Consider the following 15,076-nt stretch of genomic DNA (forward strand, 5'->3'; position numbering starts at 1 on the left):
AAAATAAGCAAATTAAGCTTCAAGGCAAACAACAGATGATACTTATTGCCAAGGGTAAAATTTCAGCTTTCGAGTAAAAATAAAAATTTTGGAAAACTGTGGTGCTGTGAGCGTGACAGCTTCCCAATACTTAAGGATTTTTATGATGAGATGGGTGGTGATATGAGCAATTGTGATATTTTGATATTATATAAATTAGTCAATATTTACAAAACCTATGTAATCAGTAAACTCATGTTTTCAAATAACATGACATGTGAAAATCATATATGGGGGAAAAGATCCATTCAAACTTCAAGAAAGATCAATGGATTTTAACATTACAGAACATGGAAAGGTTCCTTGTTATGCCTTCAAAGTCCATATTGCAACAAACCTCCAAGAAACTAACAACTGTCCAATTTTAACGTAGTACAAAAAATATGCACAATTCTCTAAAAAGGCTATTAAAATACTCCTTCCCACCTTTCCAAGCATATACCTGTGTGAGGGCAAACCGACTTCCAACCTAAATCACACTAAGCCAATTAACACAGAAGCAAACAGGGATTTTTTTTTTTAATTAAGCCACAAATTAAAAGCTTTGCAAAAAATGTTATTTATTTCCATCCATCTCATTTTTTTTGCTTTAGAAACTACACTTGTTTTTCATAAAACATACTATTTATGTAAAAACATGTTGGGCTTGCCATTGTTATTTAAAATTAATTATTAATAGATGATGTTAATGAATTATTAATAAACGAATTTCAATGAATTACATCAAATTTTTAAAATTCTCAGTTTTAATTTCCAGCATGGTAAACACTGATAGATATAATCTATATAAACCAAAACTCTTTGAGGTCATCAATAAAATTCAAAATTCTAAATTGGTCCTTTGACCAAAAGTTTAAGAACTGGTTTAGAGTATGATTTTGGAGGCCTGATCACTAAAACTTAAATATTATACTAGCTGATACTTGAGTAGCTCTAGCAAGTTATTTAAAACTTCCTATACCTTAGTTTCCTCATCTATTATGTAGCAGAAATAATAATTCCTGCTCTACAAAGTAACTGTAGGATGATATTAGATAATATGTAAAGAGCTTATAGTGGGTTTTGGCATGTAGAAAGCTCCCAGTAAAAGGTAAGTCATTCCTATTATCACTTCAGAACTGCCCTCTGGGCCTTGGAAAACTCTCTCCCTTACACGGGGCCCTCTTCTAGTCCCCCAGTCACTGCATTCTCCTAGGCTTCAGTTCTTCTCTAGGCTCTGCCAACAGATCAACTAGACCTCTGCCCCTCATACTGAAAATCTTTACACCTTTCCCGCCTCCTCTCCTAAACCATATATTAGCGTATGGCTTTCCTTCCTCAGAAACCAAACTAGTGTTTCCAGTCTGACTACAGGCGAGGCCTAAAGTAATTAAGTGGCTCTCCCAAATCTGGCCGCATTGGAACGTGGTGTTTACAAAATTTACCTTGAGTAGTATTTGTTCTACATATTGTTTCACAGTGGTGCTAAAACAAAAGGGTGCTGTCCTTAAGCAAATTGGAGAAATTAACTGGTTAACCCAATTTCTCTCTTGAGTATCCTTCAGAACCCTTCACACGTTCATGTGCATTTTGTGGGAACATACAATAAATACCGCATGAGCCAAAGCGTTCTGCCCCGGGAGCTTTGTTCTAGAAAGCACCTCAAGGAACTGTTGTTTAAAACAACACATCCAAGGGAAGAGCATTAGCTTCATCTCCTAATATTTGTAGACAGATTCTTTGCTATTTCATAAACTTGCCGTGATTCTCAGTATTTATTTTTTCTTTTCCCCTTGCTAAAAGTAGTCTACTCCTTATCCGTGCTATTATTTCCTGATGGTCAATATGCAAACCCCTCTCTTCTGCAAAGCTTCCTAATTTCTCAAGTCAAGAGTTACTCTCCTTTTTTGTTCCTCTACTTTTACTGAACTAAAACTTCTGCCTTCTGTTTTGTTTTGGTTAGTAGTTAGCCTTTCTTTTGCTAAACTATGAAGTTCTAGTGGGAGAGGCATAGTGTATTGATTTAGGGCAACATTTAACCAGGACCTTGAAAATACAGGCACGAGAGAGAAAAAAATTCTTCTTTTACCCAAGATTTAATTCAAAATTGCTCAAGATTACTACCTTTATTACTATGTTAATTCAAAATTACTCAAGATTATATTTGAGGGAGATATTGAGTTCCAAAATGGTATGTCAGCTCACCTTATAACTGAAAGCTTGAGGTAAAATTAAAACACCTGCCAGAGGTCAATGAAGAAACCCTTAGTGACAGTTCAGGCCACAAAGCAGCCATGGAAACAACGGCTCTTTTCACTAATATTCTTTAACTTATGTCCTTTAACCCCAAATATTTATTGAGTGCCTACTGTATGTCAGGCAGATGATTAAGATACGTAGATAAATAAGAAACAGTCCCTAATGAAGTTCACAGAATAAAAGGGAAGTGAAAAATATGGATAAATTATGAAGGAAAAAGTCCTTATGAGAGAGATATCTGCAAACACTATAGGGACAAAAGCAAGTAATTCATTCTGCCTGAAGGAATTAGGGAAAGCAGCACAGACTATGATTTGATTTGGGTTTTGAATGACCAGAAATTCACAAGGAGAAAAAAGTAAAAGGCATTCCAGGGAAGAGATGGGAGGCGCGCAGGCCACGGCCGACACACGTGAGTGACACGTTGATGCCTTCACCCTGAAGATACCTGCATCCTGATCGCTGGAACAGGGGAAACAACCTTCGGTGGCAAGGATTTAGCAAGTGATTTAAATTAAGGCCCTCAAGGATCTTTAGGGGGGATATTATCCTGGATTACCAGAGTGGCTGGTAAATGCAATCGCAAGTGTTCTTATGAGAGAAAGGTAGAGGGCTACCTGGCACTTAAGAAGAGGAGAAAGCGAGGAGGGCTCACAGACAGAGACCAGAGTGACGCAGCCGGGAGCCAACCAATGCCAGCAGCCACCACGAGTGGGAAGGAGCCAGTGTCTCCCCAAAAGCCTCTGGAGGGAGCGCTGGCCCACCACTACCTTCATTTCAGTCCAGTAAGATGGACTTTGAACTTTCAGCTGCCAAAACTATAAGAAGAAATTTGTGCTGCTGTAAGCCCGCAGTCTGTGCTAACGTGTTACAGCAGCAGCAAGAACTAACACAGATGCGCTTTACTGTCTGCCTCTCAGACCATTTCCCGACTTTGTGGAGAAGGTGGGACAGTCACCATCTCCAACCCGCCCTACCTCCTGCCCCAGGTCATTTCCCTTCCTGTCACCTGCACTCACAGCCCCGTAGCAGATTCGTTATTCCAACGACCTCTTCTCCTACCATCTCTCAGTTTCAGACCACTGGTAACGTCACCGTAAAACCAGCTCCAACATTCCCTCCTCTGATTACTGACTCCTGTTCTCACAGCTTGCTCAGTTTTAAACTTGACAAAAACCTCCTGTCTCTTAATTCCTCCACTTGCCCACAGTCTGAAGACCTCTTCAGCTTCACTTCTGTCCCTTCCCCACAGCTGTCACGATGACCACCCACTCATCAGAGCTTCGTGCCATGGGAGGGGTCCCAGCTACGTGTTCACACGGCCGCATGTTTCTGTCAAACTTGTCCAAGTGACATATCTTAACCACAATCGGTTAAAATTGCTATCTCCTTCCACTCCAACTTCCCCTGTCACACCTCCTCCCATGTCAGCTGTCACTGGAGCAGTGACTCACGGCCGCCGAGTTGAGAAGACATTTGGTTTGGGTGCAGGGGAGGATATTTATATGGTTTGTGGTCATTTCTGTGCACAGCTGAGTCACTGCTAGTATTTACAGTGCAGAAGTGCCTTCTGGAAATACTCTTAATAATCACTGTGTGTCCTTAACCCACAACATCACAGGGGACGCAGGAGCAGCTGTCACACAGCACTCAAGTGTCCTAAGGCAGGCAGCACTGGCGGTACAGTCACCACGCTGGACCAGGACCCAATGTTCAGAAAATTCTTCCCATCACCAAGCATGTAAAACTCCAAGCAGACAATTCCATTCTCTTTTAAACATAGTCAAAATTGAAATGAAACAGACATTCACCTCTGTCAGTAATATATGTGATAATGCGATACAGGCAATTATAAATGCACCATTTTCGGGTGGCACCTGTGGCTCAAAGGAGTAGGGTGCTGGCCCCATATACTGGAAGTGATGGGTTAAAACCCAGCCCTGGCCAAAAACTGCAAAAAAGAAAAGCACCATTTTCCTTTCCTTTTCTAAGAATCATGCAAAATAACCTTGCTGGTTAGCAAAAAGTATTAGTATCAGTGAAGAAAACATAAGTCTCCTACTATGCCACTAAAAGTCATTGACAACGTTCAAATCAGTTCAAAGAACACTAGATATTGGGCATTTCACAAGAAAATTTGAAAAGCTGTGAAATTTTATAGCTCATATGTGACAATATCTTGATAAAGGCTGTCCTTAATTGGACAATTGTAAAAATTTACTTGATAAAATGTGAAGAAAGTTCCTCTGAACTTTTCCTTTTTAATAGTAAAAATTAATTTTAATCCACTATAATATTCTCTCTATGCAAACACTTCTGCCAAATTATCTTCACATGAAGCAAGGATCAAAAAGCACAAAACAAAACCTGTGGGGGCAAACGTTACTGAGGTGTGTCAGGAAATTTATATTGTATTATTGTTATACATTTCATAATGTTTGTATTTGTCATCTCTTAAAACTTTATAAATTGTCCTTTCTTTTCTCATTAAAAATTTTTAATTTTTTGTCTAATTTTGTACTTTTTTCTCTAAGAGGACCCAACTCTTAAGCACCTGCACTCGCTCCAATGACGTCCTCTCCCACCACCTCTCAGTTTCGTATCACTGGTAACCACGTCACCAATAAAGCCAACCCCGACATCCTCTCCTCTGACTACTGACTCCTACCCTCACAGCTTGCTTGGTCTGCAGGCCACAGAACTAAGGTATGTCCTTGCCAGAATGCTTGTCTTCCTCAATCCCCTAATTATGGATTGACTTTATCTAATAAATGTAAAAGGAAGAAAAGAAGCAGGAAGTCATTTTTCATAATTTGCTCTGAAATAACCAATTTTGACAAGAAGCATCATTGATACATACTAAAGCCAGAGGTGAAAAGGTATTTGGAACAAGTTATGTGCATGATGTCCAAGCACCACCTCATAGATTACTTGCCAATTGCAAAGGGATAAATGTGCCCTTACAATGGAGACTACCCTATCAAGCTATTAAACTTATAATTTATAACAGAGTGACAACCTGGCATTTATGTCCCAATATGGCGCAACATGAAGTATATAGCATCAGCCCTACAGAGATAGAGAGTACGCTTGCCAAAAAAATCCAGTTTAGTCTGAATCTAATCAAGCCTATAAACCTAACTTTCAGTTTTCAGAAATGTAAAGGTAAGAAGGACAAGCTAAAGAACCTCAAATACACATACAGGATGTGGGGAGTTCTAAAGAACAAGAGACCTGATCTCTTCAAAACATCAATGTGGTGGAAAAATTAAAAGCTAGAAGGACTGTCCCAGAGTAAAGAAGAACAAAGAATTAGAACAATCAAATGAGCATGTGAACTGTGGGCCCTGAAACAGTGATGAAAGACCTTCTGAACACTCGGGAAATTCAGATATGTTCCAACTACTAGGCGACATTAAGGAATTACCGTTAACTTTCTTTAATATGACAATGGTAATGTGGTTATGTAAAAGAATATATTTTTAAGAGCTGCATCTGAGGTTTTAGAGGTGAAATTATAATGCCAACAGCTTGTTTTCAAATAGTTCTGCAAATTTTTCCTTATATTTAAAAACTTTTAAAAAGCGAAACAAGTAGAAAAAAAAAATTAAATATCTTTTTCTCTCATTTGATAACCTAACCTAGCAACATAGTAGTATCCATAGCCAACATTTTCAGCCAGGTAATGTTTTCAGAACTGCCTTATTATACCAAGTACAGCTGACCCTTGAACATGGGTTTGAGGACCACAGGTCCACTTCTGAGCAATTTTCCCCACCTCTGTTACCCATGAGACAGTAAACCCAGCCCCCTCTTCTTCTTTCTCCTCAATGTAAAAATGAGAAGGATGAAGACCTGTATGATAATCTACTTCCTCTTAATGTGCAAGTGTATTTACTCTTCCTTACGATTTTCTGAATGTCTTCTCTTCTCTAGCTTACTTTACTGAAAGAATATAGTATATAATACATGTAACCTACAAAATCCATGTTACTCAGCTATGTCTGTTATTCATAAGGCTTCTGATCAACAACAGCTATTAAATTTGGGGGAGAGTCAAAGGTTATACACAGATTTTTGACCACAAAGGGGCCAGTGCCCCTACCCTACATTGTTCAGTGGTCAGCTGTAATTTCCTAGGGCTCAAATGCCTGGCCTGCTGAATTAGTGCTTATCAGTGGCTTATGGGGGTATTCAGACTGCTAATCATCACTCAGGATGAAAACATCACACAAGAGCAAAGGGAGGTGGGGAATAGAAATCAAGCAAACAAAATTAAGTAACAGCTGATTTCTCCCTAAAATTTCTCCCTAATTTTAGGAAGAAAAAGAAACTAAGTATGATTCAGGTGAGAAGTACACTTCCAGTAATTTATTTCATAATAAAAAAGAAAAGTTATTTTTGTTGTTTACAAAGAGATAATTCATATGACTCCTTAAAACTCTCTAATTAACAGAGAAAGTAAATAATATCTCCATTTTACAGATGAGGAAACTGCAGCTAGGAGAGGCTGGATGATTTGCCTAGGGCCCCACAGCTAGTGGGTGAGACTGGGATCCCTCACACTTGACCCCTGTCCTCCTGCATAGTCAGTGAGCAGCTGTCTTACGTGGGTGACACTCCCTTCTCTGAGCTTCAGTTTTCTGCCTAGACAGCCTAAGGCTCATGTGAGAAAAGACAGAGGTTCACAAGTTAGAGCTAGAAAGTAAAACTGGGCATCAGGTCCCCCTTACTCTGTCAACTGAGTGTGGCAGGGGTGGGTGGTGGGGAGGGGCAAGAGCCCAGTCTGTGAAGGAGGCTCCTGGGCAGTGGCTGGCACATCTCCCTCCTGGGCCACCTCTGGAGCAGGGACACCTCCTCAAACACGACCACCTGACAGGGTCCCAGGAAACAGAAGGAAATGGAAATATGCTGAGAGGCAGAGCAACCACTAAAATAAAACACAGGAGAACTGAAAAAAGTAAAAGCACCAGATAAATGAGTGTGATGTCCTCACTCTGGTGGTCAAGTCCAGGCCTCTCTTACCCCTCACCATGCCTAACGGCTGCCTGTGCAGAGGGGTCTTCCTTCATGAAACTCCATAACTGGGGGACATTACTAATTCCAAGGCTTTCATAAAACAGTGAGGCCCACCAAACCCTTTGCTTTGGCAGTTTTTTTTCCTCCCAAAGGATAGCTCATTTAATCCTTCAATAAAGCAGGCTTTATTCTTAAGATTTAATGTTTCCCCAATGAAAATTCTAATTGACAACTACCCAGAGAATAACAATCCAGAGCAAAGAGAGCTCTGGTTACACCCATTCTTCCCAGATCCAGCCCAAAGGAGGGCTCACCGCTCGGGTTTCCTGGACCGGGGTCAGCTCAGTCTTTATTTGGATATAGACATAAGCAGAGGCTTACAAACTAGAAGTTTTCATCCAAAGCACTCAAGTCTTAAAAACCAAAACAATTATTCTTTTAAACTTCAAAGACAGGAAATTTCATTTAATTTCCAGGCTCAGAATATCAGATCCCCCTACACAGAATAAGCATATTACACACAAAAAATGCAAGGATGCCTTTTCCAGATAAAGTGGGGTAGGGGCTAAAAAAATAAAATAAAATGCATGATGAGTTCTTCAGAAATAGCTGTATGAGAATACTGAAAGTGCTGTTATTCAATGGATTCATGACAAGATACAAGTTCAAGTACCAGAGGGAGTTATTTTCATATTAATGTTGAGTGTCGCCAGTTACATCCAAAAGCTTATCTTCTACACAGAGAACTAAGTCACGGGGAGTAGCCAGGGGAGCAGTGATTGATAAGGTAAGAAGAGGGCCGTTCAAACAAGGAGCTGACTTTAGCGGACCTTTCTTCAGAGAAAAGTTTGAAGATTTTGTTAGGCTTTCCACTCTGAGCTGCCACAGTAGCAGTACAACTGTAAATGAGTGGCACTCAGGGGCCACATCACTACCAATTATAGGCCAGCTGCCAATGGCTGCCTGTGACAGCAAATTAGCATGAAAGCAGGATTTGAGGTTACCAGCTGACACACAGCCCAATGAGAACATTCTAAAATAAGATATCCAACACAGACACAGAAATAATACCCAAACAAAATCTCTTGTCTAAAAATAATAGGAGCAAAATCTAAAACAAACAGAAGAACTCCTCCTCCTTTCTGGATCCTCCTGAGTCTCCCCCACCTGCAGTGTCTTAGTCTCCCACTCCCCAATAAAAATAAATAAGCAAACCAGGCACTTCCAGGTTACATAACGCAGATTAAGGGAAGGAAAGCTGGTGGAAGAGATGGAAATATAACACAATTCATCTTCCTTTCTTGAAACAAAAAGCAGAGAAAGGAACCAAGGGGAGAAGGTGCAGAACTCAGGAGGCCTGAATCCTCCCTCACCAGCCCCAGGTCCACCACGTGCTGTCTGAGGAGATCTCCATGTCCTCGTCAGAGAAGGAGGATTCATAGAGGTCAGCGGTTTTGACACAGTGCTCCTTGGAGCCCTGGGATTTTGTGGAGGTGCCTCTGAGGCAGCCAGCCAGGAGTCAGGTGAATGAAGTGCCTCAAGCTTTCCCTCAACCCAAAAAAGTTCAGAGTTGATCCATTTTATATACCAGGTTCTGACTAAAGCCTTTTGTTTAAGGAGTTCTATTTCCCAAGCTAATATGGCTTAAATGCTTTAGAACACACCTTGTGTGGTTTCTATGTGCCTCTTTGGATTACTGTTATTAAAATTAACTGGCTGACTGGCTGGTTAATATTGATCCCCAAATCTATATATTAGGTTCCTTATCCTACTTAAAAGGTGAGGAAACTGTAACTCAGATATACCCTCAAATTCCAAGCTTATAGTCAACAGGAGTCAAACCCAGGAATGTCTGATTAATGTCTGATAATGTCTGATATTAAGCTTGATTCTGTCCTTAGAAACTTCAGGTAAAAAAATAATTGGTTACCCCATTATTATTGCAAGTCTTTCTCCATTCAACACTGGGTTTTTCACATTTTTTTCTGAGAGTAAACACTTACCCTGGGGAAAATAAGTGAATGGCCACAAGTTCGGCCCAACACGCAAATCTGTTGGGTACAGGAAAGCCCAAAACGTTGACAAAGCCTCCAGGGAAATAATGGTTGTTAAGAACTTTCAAAGCAAACAAAACTCCTAAAAGGGAATAAAGAACACACAAATATCAACAATCCAAACGTGGAAAGAAAACGAACTAAGAAGTGAAATTGATTATCTGTTTATATACAACTTTGCTTTAAAATATACTCTATTCCTTGGTAAGAAGAAAATGTTCAAGAAAATGTTTTGATGGTCCTTAATATGGAAATTCACACTAGCTTTCAGCATGCTACTAAATATACAACACATAAAACGGGAATAAAACACCAACAATGGTACTAAATACACACTTTAAAAGTTAACGTTATGCTATAGAAATGTGAACACAGTGAAAAATCCCAGTAGCATGTGATTTTCTAATCTCTATGGAAAGGAGTGTGGAAGGCAGGGCATGGTCTTTTTTATCCCACAATTAGACACAGGAGGGGGCCTCTTGGAGGAAAGGGGGAAGGGTGGTAGGGAGGGAGAGGGAAGGAGCTGATGTCCTATGTCAGGCCCACCTCCCTCCTCTCCATCACATTCTGATATTTAGAATACCTAATTTAAATCCCAAAGGCAATTTCAGCCCCATGAAATATCTGTAAATTAAGAATTAGTGAGGAAAAAAATGAGAGGCAAAGCATCGTATGGTCAATGTCACGCAGACTGGATTCAAATCTTGCTGTACCCCTTACTAGCTATGTAACTTTGAGCTTGGAACCTCTCTTCTGTGGGTCTTGGCTTCCTCAGCTGTGAATCAAGACTGTGCTATATCCTGTGGATCTGCTGTGTGACTCAAACAGCATGAGTTATGCAGAGTGACTCTCAAGGCCCCTGCAATGCCGTGGGCAGCCAGCACAGGGTGTAGCTCCCTGTCAGGATATGCAGGACAGCTTCCCATGTGGCCTCGGACCTGTGCAGGTCTCTGCTCACTTCCTCATTTGCAGGTTTCAAAAATGACTATGGAATGTGCAAGAAATGCAGCATCCCGAGATAAAGATGAGCTAGCCCAAACAGCCCCGCTCACTTCTCAAACAGGATGTCCCTCAAAGCTTCGGCCAGTGACTCAGGTGCTCCCTAGGTTTACAACCTGGGCTGGGCTGGCTTTTGGGGTCCCTCATCCATGGTACGAGTAGGGCACACAGAGTCAAGATTCCATCAGCCCCAGGCAGCTTTTGGAGCCTTCAGGGACTGGCTGACAAGGAATCCCAGTCTTCTGTTGTCCTTTGCATCCTGGAAGTAACCAACCTGCTTCCCGTAACTAGTTGCCTACTCAACCTGCTTACTCAACCTGCTTCCCATAACTAGCTGCCTAGCTGTTCTGTTGTGTCTCACCAGACCCAGTCGAGCTGGTAACCAGGACACGTGAACCTGCGTCACGAGCATGTGTGTCATTTTGAGAACTCCTTATTACAAACACACCTGGTGTCTCTCTGCAGCTCTCCTGATGGGGCTGGTGCATACCTCTAATATTGCCTGTTCTATAAAACCACTGCCCAGCCTCACCTAGACTATCCAAAAGTGATCGTCAAAGTAACATGAAACAGCAAAAATTAGTCCCTCCTACACTCCGATCAGCAAAACCTCAGCACCCTCAACCACTCAGAATTTAGTCCCCTCAGCATACTTCATAAAACAACAGCCGCCACACTCCCTGGCTGCCTTCACACGTGCCACCATGGAAAACTGTCAGCCTCACCTGAGAAACCAACCGCACAGCTCCTTCTGAGCTCAGGTTCACGCATAAACTCAGCAAGAGCAAACTGCAAGAGCAGGTACACCAGCCCAGTGAGCAGGGAAAATGTGGCGATGACACAGGCAAACCATCGACTTCCCAGTCTTCTTTCCAGATTGATTCCTTTCCAGAGCATGGACACCATGTTGAAATACAAATGCCAGTCGTCGGCATGGTGGAGGGGAGACAGCAGCAAGCGCTGCCAGTCCCTGTGCTCGTAACACTTCTCCACGCTGAGGCAGGAGTTGTGCAGCGGCTTCAGGGGATTCAAGAAGAGCCAGCTGTTGAGAGCCAAAGTTGCCAGAGTGACAGGTGGAATGTTGTTGATCCCAACATGGATGACTTGAGAGAGGAGCAGAAGCAGCCCGCTATGAATCCCTCTTGATCTGCGCTGCATGGTTAGCTCTCAGGAAAACAGTCCCGTCAAGGAAAAACGTGATCAGGTTTTAGGTATCTGGAGAGGTATCCAGAAAACGTGATCAGGTTTTAGGTATCTGGAGAGGTATCCAGAAAACGTGATCAGGTTTTAGGTATCTGGAGAGGTATCCAGACAGCTGAACCTAAAGCAAAAACACCCGTGCAAACCTTTCAATGAAGAATTACCAAATGGGTAAGACATATGCACTTAAAGATGAGATCATACCAGGGAGATGCTACTTCCCACTCTAACAGAAATTTCATGTTCACTGTCTTCCAGAGGAATACCCAGGATGCTCGCTGACGCTCTTCCTTCATTTTACATTCCAAAATAGAAATTTTATCCTAAATCCTAACGAACCAGTTAATGAACAGGTATGACTTCTCTGACAAATATAGTCATGAAACTATAACTGATTTCCTTATAAATAAACTTGTAACCTAATGAAAAACCTGCAAAGATACTATGAAAAACCAACAAAGTTATTGAATAATGATTTCTACTCAAACTCCTGGCCAGGATTCTTTGCCTGCTCCATTTTTAAAAGAAATATTTGATTTTGATATATTACAATGAGTTGCTCCAAAATTTTTAAAGTCAACAAGCAAGTTTTAAGATACATACATTATCTTCTATTCCAATTTCTATATTGCCAGTTATCAATTGCCTGTTTTGTTTTGATAACACCTTTAGCTTTTAAAAGTTACCTACTATGTGCCAAATCCTAGATGGAAACAGTCTTTGTTTCTTTTTTTTTATTTTGAGACAGAGCCTCAAGCTGTCCCCCTGGGCAGAGTGCCGTGGCATTACAGCTCACAGCAACCTCCAACTCCTGGGCTCAAGCGAGTCTCCTGCCTCCACCTCCCAAGTAGCTGGGACCACAGGCGCCCGCCACAATGCCCAGCTATTTTTTGGTTGCAGCCGTCATTGTTGTTTGGCGAGTCTGGGCTGGGGATTCGAACCTGCCACCTTAGGTGTACGTGGCTGGCGCCCTAGCCCGTTGAGCTATAGGCGCCGAGCCACAGTCTTTGTTTCTTAAGAGGCTCACTTTCCACCAAGAAGTCAATTACCAACTGCCATACAATATTCTAAAGCCAGTAGGAGAGGAAACCCAAGGCACAGGCCCCAATTACCCTGAGGTGGCAACAATGGCTAAGGTCTTGAAGGGTGAATTGGAGTTATGGAGAAGGGGACAAGACGAAGCTCCATGACTCAGTAAGTCTTCCTCCCCAGCCCTTGGACCTGGGCTAACACTGGGACACACTTTGGTTGACAGTGCAGGGAAGTGATACCACATGAGCTCTGAGTCTAGACCTCAAGATGATCTATAAACTTCTCTCTCTTAAAACCTCTGCAGTAACCAGGTGGACAAGTCTGGGCCAGCCTGGTGGATGATGAAAGAAAGACAGAAACTCCAGTAGCCCTGATGGTCCTGGTCATTAGGTAGCAACTGCCCTGAAAGCAAAGCTGTCCAGCTGAGCCTATCCTTGCCTGCTGATCCAAAGAACACTGCGCTAAACAAATGGGACTTGGTTTACGCCACAGACTTGGTGCAATGGGTTATACAATTACTTGTAAAGAAGGTATCTGCTCTGGGGAGCGCCACCATTTGGATGTTTGCCTCCCCAAAGCACATGCTAAAATGTGATCCTTAAAGTAGGAGGTGGAGCTTAGTGGGAGGTGTTTGGGCCACAGGGTGAATCCTTTATGAATAGATCAACACCCTCCCAGGGAGCGGTACCCCCCACCTCCCCAGTCTCTCTTGCGTCTTCTCCTGCCATGTGATCTCTGCAGGGGCAGCTCCCATTCACCTTCCACTGAGAGAGGAAGCAGCCTGAGGCTCTCACCAGATGCCTAACGTTGAAACTTACAGCACTGCCTCTCGGCCTTTGGCTAACACCAAGTAAAACTTAGAGCCAGCAGAACTGTGAGCTAAATAAACCTTTTCTTTCTGTTTAATAAATTACACAGCCTCGTGTACTCCTTTATGGCAATACTAAAAGGACTGAGACAGGAGGGAACAGTTTATGCTCATGGGAAAAAGCTAATAAAAAAAAGAGGGTGACAGAGACATAGACTAAAGATGAAAGTGATAAAAAAAATCAAGTGTGTGGAGGGAAGATCCTTTTACTTTTAACAGAAAGAAAAAAATATATCAGGTAGATATGGATAAAGAGGCAAATTAAGGGACAGGATATTTAAAAAGTTCTCACCTCGTAGTTTCTGTTTTCTGCATGGAGATTTCTTGGTCCTCAAACCAAATAAGTAACTTACTCTAATACTGCAAGGATTCTAACTCAGACAGCACACTGGAGAATGCATGAGTTTTAGAGTAATGAAGGGCAGGATTCTCCTACTTACCAGCTCTGCGATGGAGAGCAAATTTTAAACTTAAACTTTCTGAATTTCTTCAGTTTAAACTGGAATGATAACACGCCTTTGCCAGGGTTACTGTAAGAAGCATGAGAAAAAAAATGTGCTGAATAAATGGTGGCTACTATTTTCATTTCTATAAAGTAATCTCATTTATGTGAATATTATTTCCTTTGGAAACAGTAGCATTTTAATAAGGTTCAAATGTAGTTCCTATACCCCCGTATGAATTCTTATCAACATCACACCAAAGCAACTCCTGGAGAAAGTATGCATACATGTGCACAGGAAGGTACACGCACACCCTGATATTAGCACAACCCAAGTTTCTTTATTGACGAGGGTTGTTATTATTGTATCTCTATAAGAGCATTCTTACAAAGCAGAAAATTCAATGACATTTCAACTGAAATGCTCCCAAATAACTTTAGAGCAATGATTTTTTTGCAATTCCCCTAATTTTACTTATATGCACACACACATATATATGCATATGTATATATATCTCATATATATATCAAACATCATTACCTATAATAGGAGCAGTAGAAAAATATGGACTCAGCTAATAAGAAACCACAAAATATGGATGGCGCCTATGGCTCAAAGGAGTAGGGCGCTGGCCCCATATACCAGAGGTAGTGGGTTCAAACCCGGCCTTGGCCAAAAACTGCAAAAAAGAAAAGAAACCACAAAATAAAACCTTAAACATCAGTGCCAACAGTGTCCTATGATGCTGGGCCATATGTAACAGAAAATAAAAACCAGGTACATCCTTGCTTAAGAAAAGGTCCCCCTTGATTGGAATCATTAGTGATAAAGAATATAAACAAAAAAGACAGACTTCCCAGTCTTACTTTCCACTGTGTTTTCAGGCTCGTGTTATACTTTCCCTTACTTCTGGCCAAATCCAAAGGTCTCTTTTCATTTGCACCCCTTCTCTCCTCCCAGCTCCACTGCCCCACTGCTGAGCTCCCAAGGGACGCCTCACTCGCTGAACACATCTCTCCTCCTTCCAAGTCCCTCCCCTTTGCCTGCTGTTCACTCTTCCTCTATTTCCCCCATATATGTATATATACACACACTCAAGGACCTCCCTTCTCATGGTTTCTGTAAGTCTTTTTATCAGAATGATTTCCCCCATATATATATATACACACACATATATATATATA

At 41.6% G+C, this 15,076-nt stretch overlaps 1 protein-coding gene across 3 annotated transcripts in view; it reads right to left on the bottom strand.

Moving 5' to 3' along the window:
* RHBDD1 (rhomboid domain containing 1) overlaps window positions 1-13,980 on the bottom strand; it is a 139,753-nt gene extending 125,773 nt beyond the window's left edge. The window contains exons 1-3 of one of the 3 annotated variants that reach the window (XM_003784893.3): window positions 13,890-13,980; window positions 11,075-11,564; window positions 9,300-9,432 (exon numbers count right to left, since the gene is read on the bottom strand). In XM_003784893.3, the coding sequence (XP_003784941.1) occupies window positions 9,300-9,432; window positions 11,075-11,507 (566 nt within the window). In that variant the 5' untranslated portion in view covers window positions 11,508-11,564; window positions 13,890-13,980. Of the gene's footprint in view, window positions 1-9,299; window positions 9,433-11,074; window positions 11,671-13,889 lie in introns of all 3 variants that reach the window. The other 2 variants (XM_023510462.1, XM_023510461.1) reach the window with 2 other exon arrangements.
* Between the last annotated feature and the right edge of the window lie 1,096 nt (window positions 13,981-15,076).

Source organism: Otolemur garnettii, unplaced genomic scaffold (genome assembly GCF_000181295.1).
Source record: "Otolemur garnettii isolate 467f Iridium unplaced genomic scaffold, OtoGar3 scaffold00013, whole genome shotgun sequence".
NCBI classification, from domain to species: Eukaryota; Metazoa; Chordata; class Mammalia; order Primates; family Galagidae; genus Otolemur; species Otolemur garnettii.